This window comes from Oncorhynchus masou, chromosome 18 (genome assembly GCF_036934945.1).
Source record: "Oncorhynchus masou masou isolate Uvic2021 chromosome 18, UVic_Omas_1.1, whole genome shotgun sequence".
NCBI classification, from domain to species: domain Eukaryota; kingdom Metazoa; phylum Chordata; class Actinopteri; order Salmoniformes; family Salmonidae; genus Oncorhynchus; species Oncorhynchus masou.
The window spans coordinates 31,741,695-31,757,849 of NC_088229.1; the positions used below are offsets into that span (position 1 = coordinate 31,741,695).

A 16,155-nucleotide genomic window follows, 5' to 3' on the forward strand; every position below is an offset into this window, starting at 1 on the left:
CAAGATCTCAATCGTGTCAAAATGCTGTGGGGGGACTTGAAGCGGGCAGTGCATACAATAAATCCCCCCAACATGACACAGTTGAGGACGTACTGTGAAGAAGAGTGGGGGAACAAACTATCCCAGTCGATATAAGAGCCTGATAGACAGTTACAAGAAACAGCTACATTAAGCTAAAGGGGGCAACACCAGCTATTGAAGCTAGGGGTGTACTTATTTTCTCCCGCACTATAGAATTGCAATTCTGTTGATTTTGATGAATAAACAATTGCAAAGTATGATTTTTCAGTTTCATTTGTTAAAGTAGATTACCTTTATCTGTCAATAGTGTTGAAGCGAAGATTACATATCCATCTGTCCAAATATTTACCAAAAAATACAACTTTCTAGGGGGTGTACTTACTTTTTCAATAGACTGTACGTACATCGTCAACATTTCTGTTTAAACTAAGATCCAAGAGTAGGACATCAAATTAACCTTTGATCAGAAATGCACTGAATGCGTGTTACTCGAGGGATGGATGAGAGGAAAGTGCGGGTTTCAGCCCCCTTCAGAGGCCAGCCAGTGGAAAATGTTCTGGGTGTTTGGCTGCTCTCTGACTTGGAGTCTGTTCTCTCTGGTGCCAATATCAGGCAGAGTGGGCACAGAACAGTGCATTCTCCATATGTCACAGTCATTGACAGACAGAGGCACAACAGACACACTTTAACATGCATAGCATGGGCAATCACTCACAAACACACAGTGAAATATACATGTACGCACACACATACATGCCACTCTGACAAAAACACACACACACAAGCAACCGCACACACTTTATGTTGTAGGCCTAAAATAAATAATTTAATACTCATCTAACCTCTGAACTTCTTGGGGGGATAGTCCAGGTCCCCTGCAGCTGGTTCTACCACACATCGGTCATCCACCAACCTAGGGAGAAAAACAACACAAAGCAGATCATATATCAACATTTACAGTCAAATAATTGCACTGCAGTGTTTGTATACAGCCCTCAAATTCAAATATGGACCTTGAAGCCAATTCCATTGCTTTGTTTCATACTACCCCTCTAATCAAGGACTGAATTAGACCAAGGACACCAGGTGGGTGCAATGAAATAGCAGGTAGAACAGAAACCGGACCTCGCAGGATAAGATTTGAATACTCCTGGTATACATATGGCAACATATGTAGTGTTTCCCCTAGGATTTGTTTTCAGCAGTGGTGGCAAGGGTGGGACATTGCTACTACCGTTAGCACAATGACATGCTAGCTGTTCCTATAGACTTCTAGCAATTGAGCCAATGACTTTCCTTTTTTAAAGCACACCTCAGCAGGAATCTATACATATGAAAAACATTACATCACACTTTTTGCAGCGGTGGCAACAATTTAGCAGCGGCGGCCCACCACTGCTAAATGAATAAAGGGAGAAACACTGATATGGCATAACAAATACCATGACACTAATTCCCTCATGCAGAAACCATCTACATTTATTTCCACTTGGATTTGCTCCATGTCTCATTAAGGTCTGACTTAAGCAGCTATTTATTATGAGCCACTGAGTGTCAGTGTCATAGGATTGCATTGTAATAAAGATCATCAGATCCTTAAACTCTACATGAACAGAGTGCAGAGTGAATAGCATAAACACGTTGATTTAATATACACAGAGAAAAATATATCTATTGGTTTCAAATGGTGTTGTTGTAATTATTTTTATCTATGGAACAAACAGTGCCGTCAGAAAGTGTCCAGACCCCTGAATTCTTTCCACATTTTGTTGTGTTACAGCCCAAATAAAACATTTATTAAATGTAGGTTGTGTGTCACTGGCTCACACACAATACCACATAATGTAAAAGTGGAATTATGTTTTTGAAATACTTACACATTAATAAAAAAAATGAAAATCTGAAATGTCTTGAGTCAATAAGTATTGAATCCCTTTGTTATGTCAAGGCTAAACAAGTACAGGAGTAAAAATGTGACATAAGTTGCATGGACTCACTCTCCGTGCAATAATGGTGTTGAACATAATTTTTTTATGACTACCTCATCTGTGCCCACATTTACAATTATATTTAAGTTCCCTCAGCTGAGCAGTGAATTTCAAACAGAGATTCAACCACAAGGAGGTTGAGGTTTTACAATGCCTTGCAAAGAGGTGACCCTATTGGTTGATACATTTTTTAAAATCACAATTCCTTTAAGCATGGCAAAGTTGATTAATTACACTTTGGATGGTATATCAACACACCCAGTCACCACAAAGATACAGGCGTCCTTCCTAACTCGGTTGCCGGAGAGAAAGGAAGCCGCTCAGGGATTTCACCATGAGGCCAATGGTGACTTTAAAACAGTTAGAGTTTAATGGCTGTGATAGGAAAAAACTGAGGGTGGATCAACAACATTGTAGTTACTTCACAATACTAACCTTAATGACAGAGTGGAAGGAAGCCTTTCTTTGAATAAAAATATTCCAAAACATGTTTGCAATAAGGCAGTAAAGAAAACTGCAAAAAAGTTGTCTTAGAAATCAACTTTATGTTCTGAATACAAAGCATTATGTTTGGGGAAAATCCAATGCAATACATCACATCACCGAGTACCACTCTTCATATTTTCAAGCATAGTCGTGGCTGCATCATGTTATGGCTATGCTTGTCATTGGCAATGACAAACAAATCCAACAACACATCAGCGAGTACCACTACCCACATTTTCAAACATGGTGGTGGCTGCATCATGTTATGGGTATGCTTGTCATCGGCAAGAACTAGGGAGTTTTATTTTTAGGATAAAAATAAATGGAATAGAGCTAAGCACAGGCAAAATCCTAGAGGAAAACCTGACTCAGTCTGCTTTCCACCAGACACTGGGAGACAAATTCACCTTTTAGCAGGGCAATAACCTAAAACACAATGCCAAATATTAACTGGAGTTTCTTACCAAGATGACATTGAATGTTCCTGAATTGCCTAGTTAAAGTTGACTATGGCAAGACTTGAAAATGGTTGTCTAGCAATGATCAACAACCAACATTGCAGAGCTGAAGAATTTTTAAATTTGGCAGAGCTGAAGAATGTGCAATTATTGTACAATCCAGGTGTGCAAAGCTCTTAGAGACTTACCTAGGAAATCTCACAGTTGCCAAAGGCGATTCTAACATGTATCGACTCAAGGGTGTGAATACTTATGTAAAAGAGATATTTCTGTATTTTATCATCAATACATTTGCTAACATTTAAAAAACATGTTTTCACTTTGTCATTATGGGGTATTGTGTGTAGATGGGTGATCATATTTTTAAAAAAATCTAATTTTGAATTCAGGCTATAAGAACAAAAACGTGGAAAAAGTCAAGGGGCATGAACACTACTCGATTTCCCGCTAGCTGAAAATATTTTTGTTATCTCAGATTTTGCAAATAAATTTATAAAAAAATCCTAAAATGTGATTTTCTGTAATTTTTTCTCTCATTTTGTCTGTCATAGTTGAAGTGTACCTATGAAGATTACAGGCCTCTCGTCTTTTTAAGTGGGAGAACTTGCACAATTGGTGGCTGACTAAATACTTTTTTGCCCCACTGTATGTAATAATGACAATTACAACAATACTGAATGAACACTTTTATTTTAACATAATACATAAATAAATAAAGAAACATGTTCAATTTGGTTTAAATAATGCAAAAACAAAAAGTGTTGGAGAAGAAAGTAAAAGTGCAATATGTGCCATGTAAAGAAAGCTAATGTTTAAGTTCCTTGCTCAGAACAAGAGAACATATGAAAGCTGGTGGTTCCTTTTAACATAAACATACGTTTTAGGTTGTAGTTATTATAGCAACTATAGGACTATTTTTATTTATACCATTTGTATTTCATAGACCTTTGACTATTGGATGTTCTTAAAGGCACTACAGTATTGCCAGCCTAATCTCGGGAGTTGATAGGCCTGAAGTCATAAACAGCGCAAAGCTTGAAGCACAGCGAAGAACTGCTGGCAAAGGCAGGAAAGTGTTGTTTGAATGAATGCTTACGAGCCTACTGCTGCCTACCACTGCTCAGTCAGACTGCTCTATCAAATGTCAAATCATAGACTTAATTATAATAAACACACAGAAATACGAGCCTTAGGTCATTAATATTGTCAAATCCGGAAACTATCATTTTGAAAACAAAACATTTATTCTTTCAATGAAATAAGGAACCGTTCTGTATTTTATCGAACGGGTGGCAACCCTAAGTCTAAATATTACTGTTGCATTGCCCAACCTTCAATGTTATGTCATAATTATGTATAATTCTGGCAATTTAATTACGGTCTTTGTTAGAAAGAAATGGTCTTTACACAGTTCGCAACGAGTCAGACAGCCCAAACTGCTGCATATACCTTAACTCTGCTTGCACAGAATGCAAGAGAAGTGACACAATTTCCCTAGTTAAAAGAAATTCATGTTAGCAGGCAATATTAACTAAATATGCAGGTTTAAAAAAAATACACTTGTGCACCGATTTTAAGAAAGGCATTGATGTTTAAAGTAAGGTACACATTGGTGCAACGACAGTGCTTTTTTTACGAATGCGCTTGTTAAATCATCACCCATTTGGCGAAGTAGGCTGTGATTCGATGATAAATTAAACAGGCACTGCATCGATTATATGCAATGCAGGACAAGCTAGATAAACCTGCCACGCAGTTTCCTCGTGGAGTGCAATGTAATTGGCCATAATCGGCATTGTTATGAAAACTTGAAATCGGCCCTAATTAGTTGGCCATGCCGATTGTACTTGAGACATGGATTATGTATGTGTGCCATTCAGAGGGTGAATGGGCAAGATAAAAGATTTAAGTGCCTTTAACGGGGTACGGTAGTAGGTGCCAGGCGCACAGGTTTGAGTGCGTCAACAACTGCAACAATGCTGGGTTTTTCACACTCAATAGTTTCCCGTGTGTATCAAGAATGGTCCACCACCCAAAGGACATCCAGACAACTTGACAACTGTGGGAAGCATTGGAGTCAACATGGGCCAGCATCCCTGTGGAACGCTTTCGGCACTATGTCGAGCCCATTCTGACAAATTGAGGCTGTTCTGAAGGCAAAAGGGGGTGCAACTCAATAGTAGGACGGTGTTCCTATTGTTCTGTACACGGTCTAAAATGGGCCTAAACTGGTCACTTTCATCATGATTTTCTCAAAAATGGTTTGCAAAAATGTAAAAAGCATTTCAAACATCTTTCCTCGCAATTAAGTTTTTATTTGAAAATTGCCAGTACAATCTGAGATGCCAAAAATATTCCTGCTCCTGTTGACGTGGAATCGACCGATTTCTGGTCATCTACGGTATAGCCTATTATAAGTGGTAGTTCCATTACTGTAGATGACACACAGAAGGCAGGACAGGTTCATACAATGCTGTGAAAATATGCAAAAATGGGTTGATGCTTTTAAAAGAGCCTGTCTGAAAGGCCAAACTAATCCTACATCTTTACCATGTGTCTGTATAATCATGTCAGCGTGCAGAGGATTGTCTCCAGTTCATGTCCCTTTATCCCCTCCACATATTCAATGAGAGTTACCTAGCAGCCAGGCAGGGGTGTTGTCTACCTATTATGGGCTCATTACTTTGGCTGGAGTCTGAAGTGATCCACCTGGCAATGAATTGTTTTTTATTCCCCTGGTCATTTGCATTGTACATGAAATCACTCAGCCTCAGGAATTTAGTTTTTTTTTTAACAACAGATTTATTTATTTTAAAGAGACACTTTAGGGTAATTTAATTAATTCACACAAAAGAAGACAAGTGAAAGACAAAACAGTGCAGATAAAAACAAGGTAAAAAAAAATGTGCAGGTGAGGTTGGAAACCCAAGAGTGCTTATATGACCACATCAACAAACAAAAAAACACACGATATATGTACAACAGCTGGTTCAATCTATTAGGCCTCAACAAAGACTGAATTGCAATTAAACATGAGACTCAACATAGAAAAAAAAAACATGTTTGCAAGATATTTTTATATATTTAAATTGTGGTGTGAATACCACCAGTGGTGTGCTGTTTGACTAGGTTACCATCAATAATGGGTGGCAGCGCTTTACCTGCGACTGAGAATGCAAAGCATCTCTTATGTGTGATTGAATGCAGCACAGCTGTCAGACGTCACAGGAAGAGAGCAGGCTGAAGTGGTTTTCAGGTCGATGACACCTTTGAAACGTGTGTCAGCTCCCTGATTATCTCATTCATAACACAGAGATCTGCACTGTTCTCACGTGTGTATTTTACTCAAGAAGCATAGACACAAATGGTATCAAAATAACTCATTTATCCTTCTTTAGTTACTACAGACATTAGTGATGGGAAGGGGGGGGGTCAATATAGTTGCATAGGGATATTATTTTGAACGATATAACGTAATATTATTTTTGACAGTATAGCAATATTATTTTTGCACTAGTTGGCTTTACCTGCACCAAAACTCCAGTATTTTTCCATCATATCTAGTTCTCCATCTTCTTTTTAAAAAGTGAGCCAAATTGTTTTCAGAACTTTTATTTGCATGACTGATCAAAACTCGTTTTCTCATGGCTCTCTTTTGTCCCTCTGCAGCAGACATAGCAATATATTTGAAACATCAAATCACAATATCTAATCACAATACGTGTCGTATCAGTACTTAAGTATCGTGGTGGCGCATAGATGGCGCCGACGTATGGCGCCTCACCTTGAGCTCCTACAAAACATTGCAGGTTTCTACTTTTTCAACTGTTTTTTTTCTACTGTGTTTCTCAAATTTTCTTACCCAGTTTGTTTCGTGCTTTACTTCAAACACCCGGGTAGAACTATTGGAATATGAATCACCACTCACCGTCCACCCGAATTTCCCCAATTCCCGGAGACGGCGGAACAATGGTCTAGCTTCTTCAGTGAGGCGCCGGGTTGCTTGAGAGTCCTACCGGAGAGTAGTAAACAAAGATGCAACCGGAGAGGCAGCTGTGGGGGGTGGGGGGTGGGGGTGGGGGGGCTTAGTGAGATTGAGACGCTGTGTGACCAATCTTCCATTACCGAGCATACTGTTCGCCAATGTTCAATCATTAGTGAATAAACTTGACAAACTCAGAGTGAGGATCTCCTTCCAAAGGGACATCAGATTCTTCAACATATTCTGTTTTTCTGAACCCTGGCTTTCCACCGATATCAAAAGGGATTATGTACAACCAGTGGGTTTTACAGTTCATTGAGCGAATAAGAAGAGGGCTCTTTCTTGCAAGAGAAAAGGCGGAGGGCTCTGTTTTATGACCAATAATAAGTGTTGCGACGGGGGAAATGCACAGCAAGTTACGAGCTTCTGCTTGGAATACTTGGTCATCAAATGTCGCTCTTTATACATTCTCAGGGATTATCGCCACGGCTGTTTACATCCCGCCCCAAGCGATACCAAAAATGCTCTCAGAGATCTTTATTGGTACATGGTTCATTGTCTCGGGGGACTTTAACAAAAGTAATTTGAGAACAGCGCTCCCAAATATCTATTAACACATTGACTGTCTAACCCGCAGAGATTCTACGCTGGACCACTGCTACATGTCTAATCAAGCTTTAGTTATACAGCACATTTCAGACATGGAATACAAAGCGATGTTCTTCACAGGAAAAAACTATGAAAAACAATAAATAAAAATGTAAATATTTACTACACAACAAACATAAGAGGATAAAACAATAAATCATAACTGAAGCCATGAAGTCCTTAAGAAAGGCTGGTCATGGCTCACATCAACACCATTATCCCAGAAACCCTACACCCACTCCAATTTGCATACCGCCCCAACAGAACCACAGATGATGCAATCTCTATTGCACTCCAAGCTGTCCTTTCCCCCCTGGACAAAAGGAACAACTATGTGAGAATGCTGTTCATTGACTACAGCTCAGCATTCAACACCATAGTGCCCTCAAAGCTCATCACTAAGCTAAGGACCCTGGGACTAAACACCTCCCTCTGCAACTGGATCCTTGTCTGCCTGACGGGCCGCCCCCAGGTGGTGAGGGTAGGTAACAACACATCTGCCACGCTGATCCTCGACACAGAGGCCCCTCATGGGTGCCTGCTCAGTCCCTTCCTGTACTCCCTGTTCACCCATGACTGCATGGCCAGGCACGACTCCAACACCATCATTAAGTTTGCCGACAACACAACAGTGGTAGGCCTGATCACCGACAATGATGAGACAGCCTATATGGAGGAGGTCAGAGACCTGGCCGTGTGGTGCCAGGATAATAACCTCTCCCTCAATGTGATCAAGACAAAGGAGATGATTGTGCACTGCAGGAAAGGAGGACCAAGCATACCCCCGTTTCTTATCAACGGGGCTGTAGTGGAGCAGGTTGAGAGCTTCAAGTTCCTTGGGTGTCCACATCACCAACAAACTATCAAGGTCCAAACACATCAAGACAGTCGTGAAGAGGGCATGACAAAACCTATTCCCCCTCAGGAGACTGAAAAGATTTGGCATGTGTCCTCAGATCCTCAAAAAGTTCTACAGCTGCACCATCGAGAGCATCATGACTGGTTGCATCACTGCCTGGTATGGCAACTGCTCGGCCTCCGACTGCTAGGCACTACAGAAGGTGCCTTTAACTCTACCTACATATACATATTACCTCAATTACCTCGACTAACCTGTGCCCCCGCACATAGACTCTGTACCGCTACTGCCTGTATGTAGCCTCACAACTGTTATTTTACTGCTGCTCTTTAATTATTATTATAGTATTATTATATAATTTTATTTTTTACTTATCTATTTTTACATAACACTTACTTTTCTTAAAACTGCATTGTTGGTTAAGGGCTTGTAATTAAGCATTTCACTGTAAGGTCTACACCTGTTTGTGACAAATACAATTTGATTTGATTGGATTTGACTAAAAAGGGTATAAGGCCATCTACCGTCCTCCTTTTGGCAAATCTGACTATGACTCCATTTTCCTCCTCCCCGCCTACAAACAAAGACTTAAGAGGAAAGTTCCGGTGGTCAGGTCTGTACAACAATGGTCTGACCAATCAGAATCCATGCTCCAAGATATTCTTGTCCACGTGATCAAAACTGTGTTTCGGGTTGCCTCTGAGGATAACATCAGTGAACACGCCTACTCAGTCACCATACTCATAAAGAAATGCATGGCTGAGGTGATACCGATGGTGTCTTTCAAAGCTTTTCCCCAATCAAAAACCATGGATTGAAGTCGAGAGATGCTACTTATAAACAAGTCAAGGTGACCCGAGGCAATTGTATCACTAAACAGTACAAATATGACCTACGCAGATTGATCAAGATGGCAAGACAAGTGGAGAAGCAATTGTGGAGAAGAAATTAAGCTTCAACGATCATGACTTACAAAAAGAAAGCCAGTCACATCACGGACACCTTATTCTCATGCTTCGAGCAAAATGACTCTGAGCTGCCCGAGGAGAGCCCCTGAGGACAATGAGGGCTAAGTGCTTGCGGTCTACATGGAGGACATATGCAAGTCATTCAAACGTGTTAACCCTGGCAAGGCTGCTGGACCAGACAGCATCTCCAGCCGTGCCCTCAGAGCATGTGCAGACCAGCTAGCTGTTGTGTTTTCTGAAATGTTCTCTCTTTAGCTCAGGCTGTTATCCCCACCTGCTTCAAGATGTCCAGTATCATCCCCGGGCCCAAGAAAGAGAAAATAACTGAACGACTACCAACCCGTAGCACTCACTTCTGTCAATTTGAAGTGCTTCGAGAGGCTAGTCAAAGACTACATCACCTCCTCCCTCCTCGACACACGTGACCCTTTCTAATTCGCCTACTGCCCCGACAGGTCCACGAACGACGCAGTCGCCAATGCACTGCACACTGCCCTCACCCACCTGGACAAAAGGAATGTGTGAGGATGTTGTTCACCACAAAGCTCATAGCCCTGGGACTGAACTCCTCCCTATGCAACTGGGACCTGGGCTTCCTAACAGGCCACCCACAGGTGGTGAAGATTGGAGGAGGTAATGTTGCCTTACTAATTCTCAACTAAGGGGCCCCACAAGGGTGCGTCCTCAGTCCCCTCCTGTACGCCTTGTATACTCACAACTGAGTGGCCTCACACAGTCCAAACTCAATCATCAAGTTCGCAACTCTTCAACCTCAGGAGCATATTGTCGGGCTGCATCACAGCCTGGTATGGCAACTCCACCACTGCTGACCGCAAGGCACTAGAGAGGGTGGCATGCTCAGGCGAATGCACCATTGGGTGCACAATGCCTGCCCTTCAGGACACCTACAACACCAGGTGTTGCAAGAAGGACAAGAAGATCATCAAGGACCTCAGCCTCCTGAGCCACGGCCGGTTCTCCCCGCTTCTATCACTCAGTACAGGAGCATCATGGCTAAAACTAACAGACTGGCCAATAGCTTCTACCCCTCAGACCATCAGGCTGCTGAATAGCCACCACTAGTCAGCTATGCCCCACCCCAACAGACATTTATCATGCTGAATAGCTGCCACCACTACTCCTACCCCCTTATAGTCCCAAGCTCTTGATTTCCCTGTCCTAACAGGCATAATGTGTTATGCAGTAAACCACACATAAAGCAGCTTTAGCCGAGCTACAGATATCTAATAAGTAGCCCTATGTTGTTAGACATTCAAATGTGTGTCCTCGAAAGACAAGTGAGAGCAGTAACTCCCAGTATTTAAATTCATGCAAACCAGGGCTAGGGTCTGATTTATTTATTTTTTTTACATTTTATTGAGCTGCACCATTTCACCATCATTCCATCGGAAGGAATCTATTGTCCCCACAGATGATAAATTGAAGTTAAACATTGACTACATATTGTTACAAATATGACTCAGCCAGACACTTGTAGCCTCCTTTGAACAGTATGAAGTGAATGAACTAAGTGTGGCTAAGAGGTGACTCCTCAAGAAGCTGTTTGAACAGGCATCAAAGGCCAAGACCTAGGACTGTATTAGTTGCTGAGCCTGACTGGACAGGGTTGGGTGCGGCGGTCACAGCCAGGCTGGTGCACAGAGGGCACCAGACCACATACAAAGCTGCCCCTGCTCCAGCAGCAACTGGGGAAACCACAGGAAGCACTATGAATAGAGAGCTATTAAGTCCCATGTGACATGAGCACCACCCCGTTGGAAATCTACAAAGGACACACTGGCATCATTTCCTTTTCCTGACATAATCCCTACTGCAGTATTTTCATTTAGGCAAACGATCAAGTAAGGGTGGGACGGGGAGAGGTGGGCTGCAGCGTAGCCTTTACGTAAACATAAACAACAACATATACCACTGTCAGGGAAAAATACACTGAGCGTACGAAACGTGAGGAACTGCAACGCTATTGGGTTTTTCACACTCAACAGTTTCCCATGTGTATCAAGACTGGTCCACCACCCAAATAACATCCAGCCAACATGGGCCAGCATCCCTGTGGAATGCTTGGCACCCTGTGGAGTCCATGCCCTGATGAATTGGAGCTGTTTCGAGGGCAAAATGGGGTGCAACTCAATATCAGGAACGTGTTCCTAACGTGTTGTACACTCAGTGTATTTAGCTGTCTTGGGACAACGTTGTTAATAGAGCACCTGTGTTTTCACACCTTTCACTGACAGAGAAAGATCAGTGTTAACCAATAGGGGCGAAGACATTTTTTCAACCTTTACTATTGAGGAAATACAGCACTATTTTAGGCACACACAAAAGCAGGTGCAAACAACTGTATTCAACAACAATATAGTGCAACTGTGCTCATAATTGAGATACTCTAGTGTATTGCATTGTGAAATACAGCTCAACAATGAGCTCCCTGAACACAATTTTACTAGAGAACAGATGTTTGCATACGGGTATGCATGACTATCTAGAGATCACGGTCATCCACTATTAATACTGTGGAACTGAGACTCCACGGCCCACTCTTGCCATATTGAGACTGGGTATAAGTTATTTTGTCATTAGCTGATTAAATAAATGAGGGTCTCCTTGAGACACTACATCTCAGAAGTATCTAATGACTATTTGATATGGCTGCAAATGTTACAATAGCTTACTGTTCTGACTGAGTAAATATGAGCGAAGCCTAAATCAAATCTCTCTCAGCGAGATTGTAGCCTCTGTGTCAAACAGTCCCGTATTTAACACTTTCTTGAAGGTATACCCATTTACAAATATCAGTGTGTAACTGCCAACTGGGAGCGGCTGGGGTGTTGTTGAACCATGGGGGCTGTTTGCATTTCAAATAATTAGGGATGTGTTAAACTTTGGACGTGTTAATGAATTTACCTGCAAAAAAAGCTGAGAACCATTCACATAGACCCGACAGCTGTATTTTAGGTACTAGCTCTATAGTTGACTTTTCATTTACATATTATTTGCCCCCTGCCCTTTTCAGATATACGACAATGCTGGTATAAAAAAAGCAGGCAAATTAGTAGATTTTGCTCTGTGTATGAAGGGGATATGAGTCTCGAAGTCAGAGTAAGGACAACGGATGGAGTAGCTACCGGTATGTTGACATGAAGGTACATGTATATTATCATCTGTCAAAATAGGTAGTATTTGTAGGGACATGCAAATACTTACCCAAGTGTACTTATAAAACCATTGACAGAGCCCTCTGCGTAAAGGGAAACGATGTCCCCAATGTGCAAAAAGCTGGACATTGAATCCGACATCTTCGGTGTCTTTCTCCTTGAAAATGATCAACTGAAATACAAACTTTGTCCCCTTCTGTCTTCTCTACTTGACTGCAACAACTTCTTGGAGTGCTTCGCGTTATCTAATGTCGCTCTTCCCCCCGAGGGCTAAGAACCCACATTCGAACGACTTTAGACTTTGTTGTACTGCATCGATGAGGACAATGTAGTTCATTCAAATAATAGTTTTCTATGTTCTATGAAATAAAGTTTAAACCCGAAAAAGAGCAATGATAGCCCAATATAAATGAAAACTGAGAAAGTCCAAATGTGTCAGCGAAGTCCTCATGTTGTCACTGCACCTGAAGACAGAAAGCATTAGAACCAGGAAGTGTGTGATGATGATAAATCCTCGAGTGAGCAGCAGTAGCCTGTTCTGACAATGTAAGTTAGAAACATCCACACACCCTTTCATACCCTCTCTTTCCTACATACACTAATTCACTGAGAATTGGTACAATTATGTAGGGTGCAAGGGTGTCAGGTAAACATTCACGTTTTTATTCAGTGAACATGATTAGGCCTATGTGCTCATATAGAGCCATAATCAGTCAAATTATGTAAATACTGTCAATAAACCATAATTTAAACCATATAAGCGAATCAACCATAATTATGAGATATATTTTACATTTAGTTGATTGAGTTTCCTATGAACAGCAATGGCAATGAAGTAAAGCCCTTTATCTTCTTCCCCAGACTCAGATGAACTCGTGGACACAATTTGTATGTCACTGCATCCAGTATGAAGGAATGTTAAGAGGTAGTTTTGCAAGCCACCACTAACTTTTTATTTTTTATTTTATTGAACCTTTATTTAACTTGGCAAGTCAGTTAAGAACAAATTTGTATTTACAATGACAGCCTACCAAAAGGCAAAAGGCCCCCTGGGAGTATGGGAGCTGTGATTTAAAATAAAAACATTTAATAACAATATAGGACAAAACACACATCAAGACAAGAGAGACAACACAACACTACATAAAAAGAGACCTAAGACACCAACATAGCAATACCGCAAAACATGACAACACCACATGGTAGCAACGCAACAAGACAACAACATGATAGAAACACAACATGGCAGCAGCACAACATGGTAGCAGCACAAAACTAGCATTAGTGCATGACTGGACGCATGCTAGCAGTTACCATAGACTTCCAGTCATTGTGCTAACACTATTTAGCAACAACGCTAATGCTATTTAGCATCTGACTCAGAGAAAAAATATGCAGGGCTTCAAATCCTGAAGTATCCCTTTAAGATCAGAAGGTCATTGCTGTACTAGGCTACTGTCTATGAGAGAGTGATGGAGTGAGATTCAGACATTTCCCTTGTCTTTTCTCTTTGACACAGCCTATGGTGACTAATCCTGTTTAGCTGGAATTATTTAAAAGGATCCTGTATTTGAATCTGAATCTCAACCTATTGCCATACTCTGCTGGATGTTTACTATTCCAGATGTCACTTTCTTACCATACTTTACCGTCTAGGGTTCTCGGGTTACTACATCTTCATGGTTTGCTTTAGTAAAAGCATGATAAAGTATTGAACAGCATTTAGGCTGATGTAGCAAACATGTTACAGCCCCTGGGCTTGTGTTGATTGTTGACAACTCATGTAGTGACTGGCAAATCATGCTCAGCCTTCGGCCTGGACTTCCTGTCGCAGTCAAGGCGTGATACAGTCTGAGGCTGAGCCAAGCTGTTGTAAGAGACGTCTTGTTGCTTTCCTTACACACCACAATATGTAGGCCTATTCAATCCAAATATAGCCCCTCTTTCATGGTTTTCTAGAGGGAAGCTCTAATCGGTTGAGATCTCATCTGGCCATTCAAAAGGTCAGTGTTTGAGAAAATGACATTTCTAACAATGTGCCAGTTAACTTATCATAGCAATAGTTTTCCAACCTTATCTAAAGTACTTTCTTGCAGTATTCCCAAAAATACAACTCTATAAACGTGCAATTCTTTCCTTCTCAATTCGGCCTGGGGCGGCAGGGTAGCCTAGTGGTTAGAACGTTGGACTAGTAACTGAAAGGTTGCAAGTTCAAATCCCTGAGCTGACAAGGTACAAATCTGTCATTCTGCCCCTGAACAGGCAGTTAACCCACTGTTCCTAGGCCGTCATTGAAAATAAGAATTTGTTCTTAACTGACTTGCCTAGTAAAATAAATAAATGAAATATTGATTTCACAGTCAGGCCATGTCACAAAAATGTGGGATCCTTTTGATTTGCTTCCTCCACCAGGAACATTTTCCAAACTGTAATGACAGCCAGAAGACCCTCTATTTCTCCACGATTCCTCTGGTTAGCGCTGCCATTGAAAGGCCATTGTAACTGACTGACTGACTGACTGACTGCCTTTAACTCCCTTAACGTTCATGTCCCCGGCTGGGCCATACCTGTACACCAGGCAGCGAATTTGATTATATTCCTTGGCCCATGTGAATGTGTCCATGGTGACCATTTGCATTTCAAGGTTCCTCAGTCTTGTCTCCATAGTGATGGAGAGAAAGGCCCAATGAAGGAGTGTGAGGCCCATAGAGGTCCACTGGACCTGGGGAACATTCTGTCTCACTCTCATTTTAATTAATACCTCCTTTAGTAGGCTACCTCCAGTGATGGTTGGAGAGACCCCACCTTCTCCTTTACAAGTAACACACAGACACTTTAAGCTTTGTCAAGCATGTAACATCCACTTTCTTGTAACCAAATGCACCATTACGATCCACTCCATTCCAACTAAGTGCAACAAAGTTTTGTTAGTTCCCCCCAAAATTAAGTAGCATGCTGCAAGGATTATTATCTTCATTGCTCTAAATCAAATCAAATTTATTTGTCACATACACATGGTTAGCAGATGTTAATGCGAATGTAGTGAAATGCTTGTGCTTCTAGTTCCGACAATGCAGTAATAACCAACAAGTAATCTAACCTAACAATTCCAAAACTACTACCTTATACACACAAGTGTAAAGGGATAAAGAATATGTACATAAAGATATATGAATGAGTGATGGTACAGAACGGCATAGGCAAGATGCAGTAGATGGTATCGAGTACAGTATATACAGTATATATCTAGCGTATCTGAATCTGTTTTGAAATGCTCCAAGAAGAGAGATCAGTTGAGAGATCGAAAGAGATTTGATTTAGGCTTCGCTTTAGGCTTCGCTCATGTTTACTCAGTCAGCACAGTAAGCTATCGTAATAGTTTCAGCCATATCAAATAGTCTTTAGATACTTTGAGATTTGGTGTCTCTCAAGGAGACCGTAATCTATTTCATCAGCTAGAGAGAGAGAGAGGGAGAGAGAGAAAGAGAGACAGAGAGAGAGACAGAGAGAGAGAGAGAGACAGGGAGAGAGAAAGAGAGAGAGAGACACAGAGAGAGAGAGAGAGAGAG

The 16,155-nt window shown here is 41.3% G+C and overlaps 1 protein-coding gene across 1 annotated transcript in view; it reads right to left on the minus strand.

Annotated features, from left to right (window-relative positions):
* The window catches only part of LOC135504404 (inositol 1,4,5-trisphosphate receptor type 3-like), a 46,390-nt gene extending 33,317 nt beyond the window's left edge, over positions 1–13,073 (minus strand). Inside the window, exons 1-2 of the mRNA XM_064922985.1 lie at positions 12,636–13,073; positions 864–934 (exon numbers count right to left, since the gene is read on the minus strand). Of these exons, the coding sequence (XP_064779057.1) occupies positions 864–934; positions 12,636–12,727 (163 nt within the window). The 5' untranslated portion in view covers positions 12,728–13,073. The remainder of the gene's footprint in view (positions 1–863; positions 935–12,635) is intronic.
* Between the last annotated feature and the right edge of the window lie 3,082 nt (positions 13,074–16,155).